The sequence below is a fragment of the Xiphophorus maculatus genome, chromosome 17 (genome assembly GCF_002775205.1).
Source record: "Xiphophorus maculatus strain JP 163 A chromosome 17, X_maculatus-5.0-male, whole genome shotgun sequence".
Classification (NCBI taxonomy): Eukaryota; Metazoa; Chordata; class Actinopteri; order Cyprinodontiformes; family Poeciliidae; genus Xiphophorus; species Xiphophorus maculatus.
This window is the reverse complement of record NC_036459.1, coordinates 10,625,227-10,644,551: the sequence shown is the minus strand read 5'-3', so window position 1 is coordinate 10,644,551 and position 19,325 is coordinate 10,625,227. Positions and strand designations below refer to the sequence as shown.

Sequence of the window (19,325 nt, the reverse complement as noted above, 5' to 3'; positions counted from 1 at the left end):
CCGCATGCGCGTGTGTAGGCAGCGACAGAAGAGGCTGCGACAACTCACTCTGTTTTTGTTTTGTTTTGTGTTGGGGTTTTTTTTCTGTCTCTCTCTCTCCTTTTCAAAGCTGAGAAGAGGCAGTTTGGGTGGGCTGAGAACAGCGAAGGTTGAAGGTGTTTTTATCGGCCTCGGCTACAGCTACCGAGCTCAGTAGCAATCCTAGTTCCCTGCAATAGCTTTAAGAGTTTGTGAATAGAAAAAGACTGTAAGGAATATTAACGATAATATTAATATATCGTTTTCCCTTATTTGCAACTTTTAAAGTTTTCTTTTAGTTTTTTAATCGATACAGTATGAAATGGAAAACAAGGTTTTTACATTCATTCCCGCAGAAAATTTATTTCTGCATTGACATGACCTGTTTAAGGTCATGTCGCTGCAACTCTATTTTTTATTTATTCTAGCCATTCAGAGCAGGACTTGTGTCCATCTGGGTCTTTATCTTTGTGCATAATGCAAGAGCTCTTGAACTTAAGGTCACAACCTGATGACCAGAGATTCTCCTTCAGTTTTTTGTTTGTTGTAATTGCAGAGATTTGTCCAGCACTGCGGGCCCAGATCATTGCACTATGTCAGAACTGTTATCATAGTTTGTGCTTATAGTTTTGCACCAAATGTAATGGGTGCACACCTTTCAAAAAGCTCCTTTTTGTGGGTTTAATTTCTTCATGGTCTGTGGTTTTCACCTTGGAACTCTCCCATGGAGGCCATTTTTATTCCCTTTGTTATTGTTGTGTAAACAAACACTGACCTCAAATGAGACAAGTGATTCCTGCAGTTCCTTAGATGATGTTCTCAGCCAACATGGATAATGTGCTAATTTAATTTTTTCTAGTTAGCTAGTACAGTAGGTTGGAGACTTGGCAGACTGGCACTCTACCCAGGAATTTAAAAACGCTCCTGGTGTTGCCAATGAGGTAAATAAAGGCTTTTGGTAAAAAAAATTCAAATTTAAATAGTGGAGACAACTTTCAGGCAAACGTCTTTTCTGTTCACATTTTGACAAGCAATATTTGGAACATCCAGTAAACATGTAAACAGAACATTTGGCCTGGGCTCAGCATGTAGGGGAAGCCCAGAACTTTTTAAGTAAAATAAAAAAATAAAAACTTGTGAACTTTTTTTCCCTTCATGCTCTTGTTGCACTAGTTAAGAACACTCCCCATCAACCACCCCTACACAATTTCTAATTTGTGCGCTCCAGTAACGTATAAAATACTTGGCCTGCTACAGTGGAGAGAGGAAAATACTTGGCCTCAATCTGTTCCTCTCTGCTCTGGGTTCAGGCAGTCGCTCCATCACGTTGACTGCGGAACCTGCCTCGGTTCGCGATCCAATCCGCTTTCACCTGCAGCTGGGCATCACTCATACTCTGTGACCTCTGTGGCCTCTGCTCTAACGCCACTAATGGACTCAGCCATTTCTGTCACAGACACGTTGTGCGTCTTTGCTAGTGGAAGTTCTGACTAGAACAGCTCCAATAGAAAACGTCACCATGCACAGAGGTTTTGTGACTGGAGATGAGCAGCTGTTTGCGGCTAAGATATAATTTTGACATAGCGGCCTAAGACATAGGAACAATATTAAATCAAGAATAGTTTTTTTTTTTTATAAAGAATGATCTCACTTAAAGGAAAGTTCATCTCATGACATTTGGAGCTCAAATCTAAACACAACCAGTAGCTTAGACTTTCAATAATTAAGCCACCCAACTGTATGGAAATCTAGAAGTGCCACAATTCAATACTTTAGAAAGGCTCCAAATTGCTATTTTAAAATGTGAGAATTATTATATAGCTGGAGCGCTATGTGTCAAATAAATACATCCATTCTTATCTTAAATAAATAAATGAATATTTTATGTGAATTACATATTTTTGTTATAACGAAGCAAAATCATTCATTGGGCCCAAGAAAGGTGTTTGGTCTGCATCTGATTTGATATTAATTGAGACACAGTAGCACTTTAAATTAGTTAATGATATTGAATTTTTTTTTTTTAATTTAAATAATAGATTATTTTTAATATATATCTCATTTTCATTCCCTAGTTTAATTACTTTAGTAAAATATACAAAAAAAAAGGTATTTATTTGATATATAAGCATTTTTCCAATTTCCAAAGAGCTATTTACTTTCAACAACTGGCATTTTCACTCTGCTGTTATTAAATCAACAGCATCCAAAAATGATTAAAATAATTCAGCTTTAAGAGGTTTGAACCTAAATCTTCTTTTTAGGCTTTTGAAAATAAATGTCATTCTGGTTTGATTATATTCTGTCATCGTTTGTACGCACTGGCCTCTTAAATATTTCTATGTGGTAAACTGGGAGGATGGTAGAATTGAGAAAGCCTCAAGTGGCCTCTTAAAACTTCAGTGTTTTCTCTAGATTCGTCCTTCGTTTTATAATGGCATAAATAAAGTGAAGAAAAGTTGAGCAAATTCATTAGAGATGCAGCGTTACGGCATACTTCACAGGCACAGTACGAACACTTAAAAAGTCTTTCTGTGTAGCCTTTAGTTGACGGGCCAGTTGGAAAACTTGGAAATCTTATCCAGTACATTGTCTCTCTTTGACTCCTACTTAATGATTTCTAGACTGCCTCACAATTTCCTCCATATTGCATCCACAACAGAGATTACTACCATCATTATCTCGTCTTCTCTCTGAGACGACTCCCCTGCTCTTCACCGGGATCCGCGATGACCGAAAAGCGCACTCACAGGGACATCAGAAAGATGACGTTTTAAGCTTTATGAATGCGAGCTAGGATTTTATTATACCTTTGCCAACATTTGGAGTTGTTCTAAGGGATATTGATTTGAGGCTGCTACCTTCATGCAAGATTTCCTCCTAATGAAAGGGTGCAGATGACTCATTGGCTGCTTGTATTTTTCTGTTTATGTCCACACGTGGGTGTCTGCTTGCACTCTATGCAGTTAATGTAGCAGCTGATATATATATTCAAAATCATGTATCTAATAAAACTTTTGCATCCTTTTTGTATTTCATTTCACTGCCAATATGTGATCTTTTATTATCTTGACGCTAGGGTGGTGTTTTATTTTGAGCTCTTCATCGAATGCCTTTGGTAAAGCGATAGAAAGGAACTAACCAAGGCAATGCTGTGGCTTTGTAAGAATGTTGTCATTATCTCATATTTTAAGGTTTGGCGGTGGCTCTCCAGCTTCTCCATGGAGACATAGACCAACTAAGGCGGGAGTACATGGGCCTCTTCACCCGCGGGGTGTGCATCACCAAGAAGCTGGGCTTCTCTGACATCATTATGCCAGGTAGGACTTTCCAGAACCTCCTAGCCTTTTTAGCCTTCTTTTCAAGGATGCTATTGTTTGCTTTGCACAACAGTATCCTTGAAATATGTACACTTAGCCTTTATATTTTAAAAGCTAATTATAAAGTTAGCTTTATAATTAGCTAACTTATAGCTAGTGATAGCTATAGTTAGCTATAATCAACCAAACTACATAAATCATTAAGTTATGGTGTGTATCAGACTGGTAGCCCTACATATACTCAATATCTATGAATTAGCTCTCAGTTTCCAAAAGGTCGGTGACCCCTTAAATACAGTAACTGACTTGAATGACCGAAGTCTTGTAATATAGAGTTTTTGTCTTTTTGACAATGGAAAACTGCTAAATGTGAAAACATATACATTTAATGCAATGTAAATGAGACAATTTCATGAAGTATAAACATTCACTAAAAGACTGGATTTTTGCCTACAAGAGAGTTTAACTTTGAAAGTTGAGATGTATAAAAAAAAATTGTATTTTGCTGGATGGAAGCAATATACATTTTTATCTTATTTTTTAAATTGAATATAACGTTGGAACAGTTCTGTTTTGAAAATGAAAATTTATTTTTTTTGAAATGCCCTTTTTCTCTAAAATTAAGATGCCACTCGTCCCAATTTATATAATGGCTCAAGATCCTGGTTCAACAGAACGTCGCACATAAAGGAAAACGCAATTTCATAGTACATTTAACACAACGCTCATGTGGTGACACGGCTAATTTAACAGCCAATTAATCCGCTAACCATTTCACCATTAGCATGATATGGTCTTTTACTTATCACAGAAACATACATTTGCTGGTTTACATCTACAGATCTCTACGCTTACATTTGCTTGAAACTGTTTATTTTCCTGTTTTGTAATCAAGATTGATGGTACAGTTTCTAATTCAAACCAGTTGCAGTCCGTTCATTCACTAAACCACTGATCATGTTGGGTTTCAGAACTCTTAACCTTGGACATATTGACATTGAAGTTTGTGTGCTGCCTGTTCCAGGTCAAGAGATATTCATAGAGAAAACACGTAATACAAATCATTGTCAGAATCACGACTTCATTAGAAGAAGTAGGACCAGTCTGTACTGGGCGTACAGTGAAGCCTTAAATGGGGATGGAAAATAAATGGATGATTGTAGGGCTGCTAGTATGATGGAAAAATAGGACATTAAAACCACAAAAACTATATACGGTCAGTAGTGTATACAGTTATTTAGAAACGCTACACTACAACCTCCTGTACAGCTGCCAGGAGACGCCATAAAACTTGTAATGGAGGGCCAGCAACGTTGTTGTGCTGTTAGCTTAACAGGAAATCTGGTGCTTTGGTGAGTTCAGTGAATCTCAGAGCCAGTTTCTCAGTTGTATCATTTGTAACATCGAACCGATTAGTATAAAGAGACAGGCAGAACTACGTCTTATACCTGGACTCCAAAAGATTATCTTTCTGCGCAACTGTAGCTGTTAGTCGGTTTGGGGGTATGGCGACTGTTAACATCTAAAAGCCTCATGCTGAAATCGCTTATCTCTACTATTGACTCTACAAAAGAGAAAACATTGTTTCTCGACGATTGCCGTCTTTTTAAATTAACAAGCCCCACATCAATACCCCAAGGCTTAGTTGGATTCGGTCTTGTCACCTTGGTAACAAATGAAGATCCGCTTGACTTTGTAACAGGGAACCAAACAGGTAGATGTCTGTTAATTTTACGTACGCAGGACGCGAAGCAATTTATGGAAGGTGCAGTCTGAGCTTTAAAAGAACAAGAGGGGAAGTTTCATTTATGAAGATTTTCTTTAATAAGAGGTCAGACAAACCACAGACTGCGTTACCCCAGGGCCTCACTAATACAGATTTATCCTCACCATCTCCTTCATTGTCTTTGTCTGGCTGCAGACCCTTAATGCTGAGTGCTCTCACTTGTTTCACATGTTTAAGTCAGCCCTTGGGCAAAGGAAACTCTCTCTCCTCCTTTTTCTAGTGCTGCTAGTCTAGATTTGTATCTGACCGACTGCATATTCCTCCTCATTATCTTTTGCACAAGCCACAGTGCCTTTTTGCTTTGGCAGCCTCCTCCACCATTTCCCTTCTTGCTTCCAGTTTCCCTATTGTTGCGAACATAAAAACATATCTCACCATGTCTCAAAGCCTTCCTGCTCCAAGTGCATTTCTCTCTCTGTGTAAGGATACAGTATGGGTTTATATAGACTACCTCATGTTGCTATGGTTTCTGTTGTTAAGGACAGAAAATCAATGTTGACCCCTGTGGTAGAGATCTTGTGATTGCACTCGCACACTTCATAAGGTTTTATATGTCAGAAGTTTCATAGACGGCCTCTAAACTTTGCAGAAGAAGAAGAAAGCATTTCCTGGCACTTAACCTGCACGCTTTGCAGATTTGAGGATACAAGAGCAGCAGTGGCTCAGAGAAGCAGCCTAATTTTGTGTCTGGCAAACCATTTCTGTGTTGAGTTAAATCTTTATTCTCTTGAAAGAACCACGTTTTTAGTATTTTTCTCAGATGAAACAAGATTTTAATTTGTAAAGCCTCGGTATTTTGAAAGAGTGACATTTACTTCGACAAATTTTCTCGCCCTTTTGAGGCAAAACAAGCCCACAGCAACACAGATTCTCCACTGTACTTTATTGGCATGACAGGCTTTTTCCATTTTTTTATTCTTTTTAATAGTTTTTGAAGAACTTCTTAAATAATCAACAAAGTCATCGGCCTAAATTTTTTGCCTTGCCCCTTGTGGAGTGTTGTACTTTTTGTGTTTGTGTGCTTCTATAAAAAATGTTGTAGTTAGGAGCTGTAGTTACAAACCCTTCTAAAAAGATTGGAATGATAATAAGTCATTACAAGATTAAATAAACAGCAACATTTTCAATAAAGCAAAAAAACACCACAACAACAAAAAAGCATTAAAATAAATATTTCTATCTTGGAATCCTGAACCAAAGTCTCTCTGCTGGAAGTGATTTTCTATAACATTTTCCATAGCGAACACTTCTTCATTTTCTTTAAATCCACCTGAAGCTGATATTTAATAGCTCTAAATGTCATCACCAAGGGCAGCATGCAGTACATCATTAAATACAGCTATCATAAATGCTCTCCACTCCTGCTGCTAGTGAGAGTCTGCAGGGAGATATCTCACAAAGATTTGAGTGCTCCCTGATAATGCTGCAAAGACTATGTGCCTGTTTAACGTGTCGAGGCCTCTCGTGCTCTCCTGTTCCTGCAGGCGAGATGAGGAACGACCTTTACATGACGCTGGAGAAGGGGGAGTTCGAGAAGGGCGGCAAGAGTGTCGCCAGGAACGTGGAGATCACGGTTTACGTGCTGGACGCCGATGGACAAATCCTAAAGGTGAACAAACACCTTTACTTTTTGTCTTGTGTTGTTTTCATCACGAGGTTTCTTAGCCGTCGGATTAAAAATGACTCATCCAGATGGGAGCCGAGTGTGTGTGTCAGATGTGCTGCCCCGCTTCTGCAATGTGACATTCTGCCTCTGCGGTTTCCTCCACTGCCGCGGCCTTGGAGAGAAAACGGAGTCAAATATAAATCCTGCCACTGCAACCACATTATGCTCAACCCTCGAAAGCACATAAATGCGCACATAAAGCTTGTCCACGTAACTCCATTTCTTTACTACGCCGCCCCGTTCGCCCCCTAAACTCTCTTTGTCGTTTGTCTTTCAGGGTTATGTGGCTGCTGGCTCCGGTGAGCCGGGCGCGGATGAGTACCACTCTCTGGTCCTGTACCACAACAACAGCCCCCGCTGGGCGGAGCAGATCAAGCTGCCCATCCCCGTCGACATGTTTCGAGGGTCTCACGTCCGCTTCGAGTTTCGCCATTGCTCCAGTAAGCGAGCTGTGACACTGTCGAGCGAGCACGTCTCCCCGAGCTTTCAGTTGCAATGCATGTCACCTCCTTTGCCGGTTTTGCTCCTTTCCTGTCTGGAGGGATTGCAGGGGAAACCGTTTTCTTTTTACATGCAGCATTACAAAGGCCACACTAATTTCTTCATACTGTTCTCCTACAGTCTGGATAAGTCTGGAATTTGATTTCAGCTTTTTCCCCCCCAGGATTCCAGTATTTGTACTTCCAGATTTCACTCATTAGCTCATTGTCAGGAAATATTTCCTTCCTCATTTACTTTCATGTCTACTTACTATGATGCTAGGGTGCCCAACTTCTGGCTTTCAAATGAGATAAAAATGTACAGTCCATTTATTCCGTCTCACTTTGGATAACATAGAAATGTAACCATCTCTTTTTCTCATAGCAAGCCTATGTTATTGTTTTGAAGCCAGGCAGCCATGTGGCCGTGTACAGTATCTATAACAGCTTTATTAATTCTGGCAGGGCTGTTATTACCTCCTAAAGGCTGCCTGTGAGGATCCTAATTTAAACCTGTGGTGACACCAAAGTTTGAAGCCCAAATAATAGTAAACACCTTGGGGCAAAACTGGACGAATGATTGTGATTAGCAGACATCTTCTGATGTCTGACCTATATGGGTACATCTACATAAACTACAACATTTTTATTAACTAACTCAATTAAAAATGGAAATTTTTGAGGAAGAGTATTGAATTAATAGCTATCTAGCAGGTTAGTCTCTAGATTTAAATTATAACCAGCTCAAACAGTTCTATCTTCCTTTATGGATTAGGAGATGGTCTGTAAAGCGTTATAAAATTCCAGGGCTGTCGAATGAGTTTGTGTGAGCAGGTAAAAATGATTTGTTACCCTATAAGCGTTTTTAGGCTCAAAATATCTACAGCTGCTTCCTGGCTTCACGCCTCCTTAATGGTGATGCATGCAGCACCATTCACACCTATGGGCAGGCCTGGCAAAGATGCGCAATATAGACATAAATAAAATGGCATTTTAATGCTATAACATGAAGCATAAAAAAAAAGATGAACTCTTAATTTTAGTTCATTTGACCAACTGACAAAAAGTCCCATATTTGGTATGCATTTTGGTATGAAACGTAATACACCACTATTTATGTCGTCTTCTCTCTTTTTATCCTTTTTAACAAACAAAACAAGCCCACTGCATTTCAGTAGCTCCACCATATTTTACTGCAGGCAATGAGGTGCTGTTCTACATCTTCATCCTCTGTTTTTCACCAGACCTGAGTGTAATGCTCATCTGACCAAAGCACACAATTAACATTCAAGTGGCCTTTAGCAAATTCCTGGTGTTTACATTTGTAAAGGTAATTCTGAATCATGTTCATGTTTGGTTCACGTCCAAAACAACGAGTTTCTGTGTTGATGGTTCTTAATTGTTGATTTGTTATTATTGTTATTATTTTTTCTTGTCATCATCCTTCCTAAAACTGGCGAGCAATTTGGGAAACTTTTTAGCCCTTTCAAATATGTACAAGCGTTAGCATGAAGCTACTTGTTTTAAAGCCACACATTTGTATTAAATAAATGACATGCCACCTTGTCTTTGCCATTTTGAAGCGTAACATTTGGAGAATGTCATGCCATATTCATACGGGTGCTAATAAGTATGTCACTAGGTATTTTGTTACAATACTTTTAAGCATAGGATTTTCTTTCCACTGAATAAATGTGCAGTTTGTGGTGAATAAAACAAAGCGACATTCTTTAAGGGGGTCATGTTGTGAGTGAGGACAGGTCAGCTGAAACCAAATTAGCAACAGTTGGGACTCCAAACATTGCAACAGTGCTAGTCTACACGACTTCCTGTTTGTATGCAAGCTGGCATTAGGACTGCAGCACAGCTAGGTGACACAGGAAGTTAGAACATTAGCATTTTGAAAGGTTAAAACTGCTTTTATGATCCATGTGGCACATAAATACTGTATGTATTATTGTTGCATTTCCTCATGTCGCCATTTCACCGTGAAGCTACCGTAGTCGCGTACTGAAATGATTGTCGTTTGTGACGCATCACTAACTTATCTGACCTCACCAAGTTTTCGCAAAGCTGGTCTGTCAGATTGTTTCAGAAACAATGGGAAGTTTGTGCTGATTCTTTCTTTTCATGTGAATTTTTTCCCCCCTCTGTTTCTTGACTTTGCAGGCCTCTGTTGTCTATTTTGGGCTTGTAATCATGCCTCTGTGTTGTTGTTGTTTGACAGCAAAAGACAAAGGAGAGAAGAAACTGTTTGGCTACTCCTTTGTTCCTCTGATGCAGGAAGATGGCAGGACTCTGCCAGATGGCACCCATGAGCTCATTATCCATAAGGTAAGAACTGCTTCCCCTCCGTACCAAAGCGTTGCCTGAGCAGCGTAGAAGCAAACAATCTGTGTTCTTGGCTAAGTGTTTTATTTAGCAGTGATATTTTTATTTTTTTTATTTTGTTGATTAGTAAAATGCAGCTTGAGGTCTCCTAAGTAAAATCTCTCGCTGGTTGGCATCAGTGTTGCTAAGAGTACTTCAAAGAGGGGTTACTCGCCCTGTTTAATATTATATGAATCATCGCCTCTGGATGGCACAATGTACTTCTCTATTTTATCATTCTGTTTGTACCACTGGTTGAGACACGGCTCACGTTGCCTCCAACAGGCCGATGAGTAATGCCCTCTTTAAGGTCAAATTTAACCTCGAGTCAGAGCCAGTGTTCATCTGCTTGCTCACGCATGTGAAAAAGATCCTTCTGCCCGTTTATTTTGCATATCAACTCATCCTTTCGTGCGTTTCGGAGTTGACATGTCAAAGGGTAAATGCAGATTAAATAAGTATCTTCTCTTAAAAAGCTACCACCGCGCTGCATCGAGTTGTAACTGCAAATATTTGCAGACTTCTTGGGTTTCCTCAGCCGGAGGCAAATGATGTGTACGGCAACCTCCAGCCCTGAGAAAGACAGAGAAACTGTGTCTTTCTGTGTTTCTGCCAGGATGGGATTTCAGTAGACTTACAAGAAGCAGTCAGATTTTGTTGTACTGTCGTTATCTTTAGTGTTAAGATTCAGTGTTATACACCCATGACCTGGTGCCCTGCTATTTCTGAAGCCAACTTCCTTAATTCTGCTTGTTCACACCGTTAAGGGGGTGAAGGCCCATTGTAATGCCAGATGGATGGTTGCAGAGAAGCCCAATAAAACTGGCATGGCCTAGTTTCTCCTTAGACCTGAAATAGACTCTGAAGAATCAGTCCAACACTGAGTGGAAGCCTTGGATCTCAAACAGCCTCAGCTGTGCAGCTCATCAAGGCTGAACAAAGTGGAATATTCATCCCTAGATTATCAGATATGATTTTCAATTCATCTTAAGTTCTCTTGTAGGAGACTGAACATAAATTGCTTTTCTAAAGTGAAAGTAAAGTCCGGAAACATGTTTGGACGGTTGCGTAGCTTAATGTTTAGCCACACAGCTACATTTAACTCATCGGTTTTGCTATTCTGTGTCTCCAGTGTGAGGAGAACACCAGCCTGGCGGACTGTTTGCGCTACCTGAAGCTGCCGTACTCCAAAGCCAATCTTCCGACCAACAGTCTGACGCTGAAAGGAAACAAGGAATCGTTCTGGATCACCAGCTTCCTCTGTTCCACCAAGCTCACGCAAAACGGTAAATGAGTGTCGGTTGTTGACGTAGTTTTTTTTTTTTGGTTCCAATTTCCCAGGCTTCCACCTGAAAAGTATTGCATGGATTGCCACCGGGAAGTTGGTTGCTTCAGTTGTTGTTCCTGCTTACGTGCAAGGTGGCGTTATGATGGCAGCGAATCAAGCTGATACGGGTCGTCAGAAAAGTAGCAATTTAAGCTTCCATGAGCCATTGCTCTAAAAGTTAGAGTTGTAACTTTTATACAAAATGTTTGCTAATATTTTTCTTGTGAAACATTGGTGAAAATTTTATGCACAGTCTCACTTGTAAATGCTTTCAGATAAGCTGCCTGAAAGCATCATCACTTTAAAAACACAAATTTTGATCAAACTTTGTTATCTGAAAATAAAACTTTGGACCATTGAGCGACAGTCCGGTTCTTGTGATTGGTGGCTGTTGAATCCCCTGCTGCTGCCTCGGTGAAACTCTCTCCTGCTTTTGAATGGATTATAGTTGAAAGCCTGTTGCTGGGAAACTTTCTTTCCTTGACCTTAACTTTCTTTAAACATGTTTGGATTCAGCACTTTGTGAACAACCAGGTTCTTGCACTCCATATTGAGGCTCTGTTCAGTAAGCACTGAACATTGAGCCGTCTACTTACCCAGACTGAGCCAAACTGACTAATCAGGCTTAGCAAACCTTTGCCTGAGTTAATTAGCTGATTAGGGCGTGACACTACAAGTTTTCATTATTTAACATTTTCACAATATTCTAATTTCCAGAGAGACAGAATTTGTGGGGAGTTTTATCATTTGTAAGACATAATCATCAAAATGACCACAAAAAAAAAGGCTTGATATATTTTATCCTACTTGTAATTTATTTAATGAGTTTCACTTTCTGAAATAAGTGGTTTGGAAGAAAGGAAGCAGCACCATCAAAATCATTCAAATGCAACAATGCATGTGTAAATATTAAGGAAGGAAATTGGGTGTTTGTATCTGTAATTAGGTGAGAGAATAATGGCTAACATCTGGCTTTTGTGCTCAGTGTGAACGGATACAGTCGACATAAAACCCACCACAGTGTTTACAATAGATGGATGCCTTTCCCTTAAGCTACATAACCCTGCACAGCAATGTGCATCCTGCCTGCTGCAGGGGAAAGCGGCCTACATGCAACTTTTATGTACAATGAACCCACAAATGTAAACGTTTCCCCCTGTCGAGCACAGTGGAAGTCCCGTTTTTACGTTACGAAACAAAGTCGTGACGATATTTGACTGGCTGCAGAAATAAATAGCTGTTTTCATCTGACTGGTTGTAGAAATGTTGCTGACGGGCTAAACAAGAAATACACAAACAATATTGGGGACGTTTTTAGACGAGAAGTGGCAGCGTTTGTAGCGCTTTTCCACACAGTGGCAAAAAGATACGCCTTAGAAAACTGAAGAGACAATTGAAAGGCTTTCTTTTTAACGCTTATGTATTATTCATTCAAGCGTCTGGGGACCCTCACTCGGGGGAAAATGACTCTTTATCTCCTTCATCCCGCCACACTAGAGCGTGTTGTCATTTGTTTGGATTCGCTGGTGTTTAGGGGCTGTAATTGAACGAGGCTACGAGAGCAGAGTTGAGTTTTGCCTCTGCATGGTGCTTTTCTTCACTTATAAACAAGATGTTTGCTGTGATTTTATTTCTTGTGACTCTGGATTTTTTTTTCTTTTCTTACAGGCGACATGCTGGACCTGTTGAAGTGGCGAGCCCACCCTGAAAGAATCAACGACAGCCTCTCGAAACTGAAAGAGATAGACGGCTCGGAGATCGTCAAAGTATGTCCGTCTTTTCTGCTTCTCGTTTGATTTCACTCCGTCGAGTTCGGCCTGGACGCTGAAGGTGTGAACGACTTTTGTGTCGCTTTTTCTATCAGTTTCTCCAGGACACCCTGGACACTCTCTTTGGCATTCTAGATGAGAACTCCCAGAGATACAGCCTCAAGGTGTTTGATTCACTCGTGAGTACATTTTCTTTTCTTTTTTTTGTCTTTCTCAATCTGCAATAACGACAAGTACAGAAACTTGCGGGGAGAAAGAAAAAAATAGTGATGTAACGCTTCACAGCTCGCTAAACCAATCCCGGTGTGCTCATGCTTTTACCGAGCAGAGGCAGGAGATCGATCTCTGGGTCTCTGCTTCTCTCTCTCTGCACCTTGTCTAATGATGAAAAAGCCTGGTGAGCTGTCATTCTCAAGTTGTTTTTTTTTTCTATGCTTTTGAGATCATCTCTGAGAATATTGACAGGTTTGGCCAGTAAATGCCTCATATGACAGATGATTTTAGTTTTTTCACACACAATGCTTCAGGATAAAGTTCTGTTTGTCATCCTTGCACTTTACTTTTACCAAAACAGAATGGCTGGCTTTTAGCTTGTGTATCACTGACTTGCAGCTGTAATTGTTAAAGAAAGGTGGTTCAACAAACTTTTTGGATTTTTTTTTTTTGTTGCTGAAACTTTTTTAAAATTTTTGTGTTATCTTCTGTTGAGATAAAATTACATAAACGTGGACTTTATTCATATTACTGGTAATTATTCTTAAACAGTTGTTGGCAATGAATTTTATTCAGCTAAAGGGGGCTGAATAAGGATGCGTGTCTCACTTTATCTAGTCTCATTTGTCAAGAAATTATAAAATTTTCTTTTTCTTTACAACTATGTGCTTTCACATAAAATCCTATGAGAAATTTGAACATTTGGGATTGTTAAATACCACTTGCAAAGCACTTCAGACTGAGATCCTCCTTTTTAACGTTTATTTTCTCCTAATCTCCAGGTTCATATCATCAACCTCCTTCAGGACAGTAAATTCCAGCACTTCAAGCCAGTCATGGACACCTACATTGAGAGTCACTTTGCCGGAGCGTTGTCCTACAGGTCTGTAAAGCCTCCCTCTCTGATTCGCTCACGTGTAAGCGAGTGTGTGAGCGCTGCAGCCTTTCCCACTTATTGTGTTTGAATACATCACATCAGCCGGCCTACGCCACTGGTAAGAAGCGGCTCTATACAACGTGGTGCTTTGAGTCAGGGCTGAGGAAGGAACACAATGCTCATGGTGCCACCTGGCTGGTGGAATGAGAATTATCGAATTGTGGCTCTCACGTCTCATACGAGCACAAATAAACTCACAAATTGCTGTTTTATTTTACACGTTCCTTTTTTTTTTTATTCACATGTGCATATACTGCACCCACCTATAAGCTCTCACATCTTAGTTTTTGTTTCATTTGCACCTGCTGCTTCTGCAGACAAAAAAACCTTTCTTATTGAATTTTTCTATTTCTTAAAATTTACCACCATAAATTTTTATGTACTTTATTCAGAACACATGAATGTGGTTTGATCTAAACCATTTCATTGTAGCGCTGGCTGGATGTTAAGAGCCGTTGTCCCTCTTTAAAGTAAAACTCTGCGCCTTCTGCAGCCTCTATCAGGTTTTATTTTCCAGGATTTCCCAGCATTTAGCCACTCTTCCATAAAACCCAGATATTTAAAGTGTTTGAGAAATAGTTGGACCTCTGCAGTTCCACCAGTTACCGTGAACCTCTTTGCCACTTCTCTGATTAATATTCCCCTTGACTGGTGTGTCAATTCAGGCGGACGGCCAAGTTTCTTAAGTTCAACACTTATGGCTATCAAAGTAAACAAAACACATCATTTCTCCTTAACTTATCTGTTCCTTTGTGTTGTACTATCACATAAAAGAGCAGTAAAATACAGAAAGACTTAGGTTGTGACAGCTTTTGCCTCATTAAAAACACACCACTACCTGGAGTAGATTTTTTTAAGCCGCAATATTTATTTCATGGCATTCATCATTTATTTTTCCACCATTCCTCTCGGCTGCAGCATCAGCTTCATCCACCTTCACGAAACGGGTGCAACGGGGTTACACGTTAAACCGCTGCATTGCCTCATCAACTGTGGGTTGTTTTTTTTTTTTTTTTTTGCCAGCCGGGCTGAGATGCAGATGGAGGTAAATGGGGATCAAGCTGTTGTGTGTGTGTGTGCTTCTCTGTCTTCTCCAGGGATCTGATCAAAGTGCTGAAGTGGTACGTGGATCGCATTGTCGAAGCAGAGCACCAGGATCACATACAGCAGGTGCTGAAGGTGAGGCATACATGAAGGTAACCTGGACCTTCTTCCATTTATTTATTTAAGAATGTTTGTAAGACAAAAACGGATTTTCCTCTCAAGCTTTTGCTTTCGCATCCGCCACGTCTCCTTCGACCCCTCTGTCAGTCATGCTGCAAGAAGGTTTAATCAGCAAAAGCCCAGAGCCTCTGGTGCTGGGGATCCTCATCATTTTATTTTAATGATGTATGCAGAAATGTACTGCAGACCTGTCTCTGTCGATGAATAGTAAATGGGGCATATACACCACAGACAAGTCTGCAGCACCACAGCATGAGTAATCAGCTGGTGCTGTGCTTTGTGATGCCACTAATGGACATGGTGAAACCAGGATTATTTCAGCAGATGATGACTTTCTGCTTTTAGCAAGTTCCTAAAAGTCTAAATCTAACATCAAGTGTACCAAAACACAAAGTTAAATAAAAGTGTACTTTTGTGTGTGTTCGTGACTATTAGTACATCTCTGCTAAAGAGTTCCTTTTTTACTTTACTTTGAAAGCTTTACATGCAAAACCTGTTCAGACTCTTCTATTTAACCAATAAACAGGAACTGATTTGCATGTCTCCGTCCTCCAGGCCAGCGACTACATCTTCAAGTACATCATCCAGTCTCGCCGGCTCTTCTCTTTGGCCACCGGAGGCCAGAACGAGGAGGAGTTCAGAGCCTGCATCCTGGAGCTCTTCATGTCCATCCGCTTCTTCCTCTCCCAGGAGAGCAAAGGCATCAGTCCAGTCACCCAGACGCAGGTGGGCGTGTGTGTGTGTGTGTGTATCCAGAGCTGTGTTTGTGTGCTAAAACATGCAGCAAGTTTAAAAAAAAAAAAGTCATCAGAGACGTGCCTCTGCCTGCTGCACCAAATTGCGTTTTCTTCGTAGGGGATGCTAATGCTGTTGTGACGGGTTGAGAATTTGTCTGTAATTTAATTACACGCTGCCAGAGGGGGCCGGAGTCGAGAGTTACGAATTTCTGTGACAATTTTCTTTTCTTTTTCCGGTGGGAGGTCCGCGCTGCGAGGCGGCTGCTTTCGCGCATTTCAACCAAGACCAAAACAAGCAAGTTATAGATGCCAAAGATAATCCTAATTGCACAGTGGGAGCAAATGCTGCGCGGCTGAGCGCTGTTGTCGGGGAAATTATTTCTGGGTGTTTGTGTTGCGTTGCCTGTTTTGATCTTTTGTCTGCTCTCTAATTCTGGTTAAACAATTAGAACAATTTACTGCACTTCATATCCTGTCAGAGGAGTGTGGACAGAAAAAAATAAAAATCTCCTCAGCTTCTTCCTGCTTTACAGCTGCAGGAATTACCGTTACAGTAATTTGCAAAAGCATCCAGACACCTTTCATTTGTGTGTTTATCTGATACTTGCTAAATAAAATCCATTGAAGCAAGCCTTTACAAGTCAGTTAAATTGCAAAATCAATCCATCAGAACGCTGAACACGTCCGTTCAGGTGAGACAGCAAACGTGTGCAAGAGGCGGCTCTGGTGAGAGCACTTAGTAAAAACTAACACTAAACAGCGACTTGAACACAGCGACTCTTTAAAACACATTGAAGTTTGCAGTTGTAGTGTAGCAAAATGTGAAAATTCTGACGTTTTTTCAAGGCACTCTGTGAGTGCAGCATTAGATCTCCCTGTAGATGCAATCTGTTTCCTCTGATCTGCTTTAATCTTTATTTTCAACACAACCATAGCTTTGGGAGGATGCGGGTCAGGCTGATGTTAATCCCACCTAATCTGTTACATGTGCTGCACACTCAGGCCAACAAATAATAGCACAGTCACCCAAAGGCAATGTGGCCTGGGTTGTTGCAAAAAAAAAAAAGAAAATATTTTCCTTGAATATTTTAGATTAAAAGTAAAATTTTCAGTAAAAATTAGTAATGGAAGTATTTTCCAAAAACTAGTGGACTGCAATTCTTGTTGATCTTACATAGTTTCAACATGCTGGAGTTGCAACCAAATCCACTCCTGGTGGTCATTTTTGTCTCGCAAGTGCATATTTAATTTGATTTGAATTACAAAAAGCTTTGGAATCACACTGTAGTGAATGTGAAGGTTGTGTGTGTTTTCTTGTAGAAAACCTGGTGTAATGAATCCCCTGAATGTGCCCCCATTTGCTTTCTCTGCAAATTAGTTTTGCAGTACGCAGCTCTGATTTAGGCAAAGATTCATTGAACACACAGCGAAAATATTACTTCTTATTTGAGAAATCCGTGTGTGCGCTTCTGCGAAAGCCTCTTTTTAATCTATTGTTGGCATATAAGTCTTTCGGCTGAGTGATTATGGTCGTAATGGATGCTGCCCGTTCATAACCGAGCGTTCCTCGTCTCCCTCTGCCCAGGCGGTGTTCCTGCGGACGTTCCCGGCGATCTACAGCGAGCTGCTGAAGTTCTTCACCGTGCGGGACGTGGCCGGGTTCGTCAGGGAGACGCTGGCTAGCCTGCCCACCGTGGTCCAGGCCGACAGCCCCCTGGAGGCGGTCAAGCTGCAGTGCATCTCCAAGACGGTGGAAAGCCAGCTTTACATTAACCCAGGTGAAGCTCCTGAGTTGTGTTCAGTTGTGGGAAAAAGGGTGTATAAAAATCAAGTGGAGGCAGGGAAATGCTGTGGGAATGTTTTCCCTTAACATTACTAATGTATTGCGCAATCTGGATGGACTAGATTAACCAGAATGACAGAAAGCCACTTTTCTGGATATTTATGACACTTAAATAGAATATGTAGTAGGATGAAAAACATGTATAAGAGTTTGTACAGGTGCTTAAAACCCCTAAAAATGCTTGAATTTCAATTTTACGGTTTGGAAAGTGCTTGATTTTTGTACAAACCCCTTGAAATAGCTTGATATTCAAGCTGCACAATTTTATAATGAAGTGCAATCTAATGTTTGACTAAAAGCCTAAATTTGGAAAGTGAAGCCAGGTATTTTCACACACCTAAAAAAAAAAAAGACTTTTCACTCTGAAGTTAAATGAGACTAAACAGTTTTTTGTTTGTTTTAGGTTATTTCCATTCGCTAAATGCCAAAAAATGTAGGGAGAACATTTTTTATTATATTTTTGAATATTTATTATTCCCATCTCTCAATGGCTTATTTATTTGTGTAATTGAAGAAAACCCTGGCCTATATTTTATGCATTAAATAACTATATTAAAATTGGGGGATTTTGTGTAAGAGAGAGATTTCAAAACATAATATTTTGTTACATATTTTTGTAGTTTACCTTATAGTATGCTATCACAAGACATTAATCGGTAAGAAATGATATCATACAATAGTAAATGTAAACTTTTTTAAGCTTCACCGAAAGAGTCTTATGTCAAATACTTAAAATTTTGCTTAGAAAAAAAGCAATAATAAAAACCGCTTAAGATACAAATTTAACTCCAAATTTGCCTCACTTAGCTTTCATTTCATAACCTTTCAACAGAAAATGTAAAGATAACTAAATAAGAATAAATGAGTGTAACTATCAGTCACTTTTTGATGCGTGGCATCCATTTTGTTTTACAGAGTCCCGATGCATCCTGCTACCCGTCGTGCTGCGGGTGCTGCACACCTGCCTGCAGGAGCAGAGAGATCTGGTCATGTGCGCGCGCATCTTCACCAGCATGCTGTCCCTCATTAAGAAGGAGGACAACGGCACCGTGGTGAGTACAAATAGTTAACGTGTGACCAAAATGACACGTTGGGCCGTCTTGAGCTGCGGCTGGTTGCGTCGGTCAAAGTTAGTGCCGTCTCCGGAAGTAATTGAAGCCAAGTGTAGGCGGTTTTGCAGCTGTCAGATTGATTCGTGAAGCTGCCTCCCTGGCAAAACGTTCCACAAACCAGACTGCTTTGTTTGTTTGCGCGCTGTCAATTAGCGGTGGCAACATGGACATTGGCAGGTGTGCGGCTCGCTAATGAGGCTGGTCAATTTAGCAGTGGGGTTGTTGAAGTGACTTTGAGCTTTTCCATCTGTCCGATTAGCGGGTGTGTGTAGGGGTGTGTATATGTGTGTTAAGGGTCTGGATTGCACAGATTTATGCCAGAAGGGCAGTTAATGGCAAAAGCTCCTAGAAGGACAGACACTGCTCAGATTGGCAACATATTTAAAGGGAGGCGACAGAGTTGGCAGCTACTGTAATGCACCTGTGAGGCTTCTTCTCATTATCAGCCCAAAACCTGTACGTTTTGTCAGGTTTAGAGAGAAGACAAGAAAGGAGGTGAACTGCTTTGTTTTATTTAGTTATAT

General features: G+C 40.3%; 1 protein-coding gene across 4 annotated transcripts in view; it reads left to right on the top strand.

Annotated features, from left to right (window-relative positions):
* dock4 (dedicator of cytokinesis 4) overlaps positions 1-19,325 on the top strand; it is a 125,521-nt gene that overhangs the window by 62,933 nt on the left and 43,263 nt on the right. For all 4 annotated transcript variants that reach the window (XM_023349960.1, XM_023349959.1, XM_023349961.1 and 1 more), the window contains 12 exons: positions 3,213-3,338; positions 6,609-6,733; positions 7,068-7,230; positions 9,497-9,603; positions 10,772-10,925; positions 12,635-12,732; positions 12,831-12,914; positions 13,731-13,831; positions 14,983-15,064; positions 15,665-15,835; positions 17,432-17,624; positions 18,605-18,741. In XM_023349960.1, the coding sequence (XP_023205728.1) occupies positions 3,213-3,338; positions 6,609-6,733; positions 7,068-7,230; positions 9,497-9,603; positions 10,772-10,925; positions 12,635-12,732; positions 12,831-12,914; positions 13,731-13,831; positions 14,983-15,064; positions 15,665-15,835; positions 17,432-17,624; positions 18,605-18,741 (1,541 nt within the window). The remainder of the gene's footprint in view (positions 1-3,212; positions 3,339-6,608; positions 6,734-7,067; positions 7,231-9,496; positions 9,604-10,771; positions 10,926-12,634; positions 12,733-12,830; positions 12,915-13,730; positions 13,832-14,982; positions 15,065-15,664; positions 15,836-17,431; positions 17,625-18,604; positions 18,742-19,325) is intronic.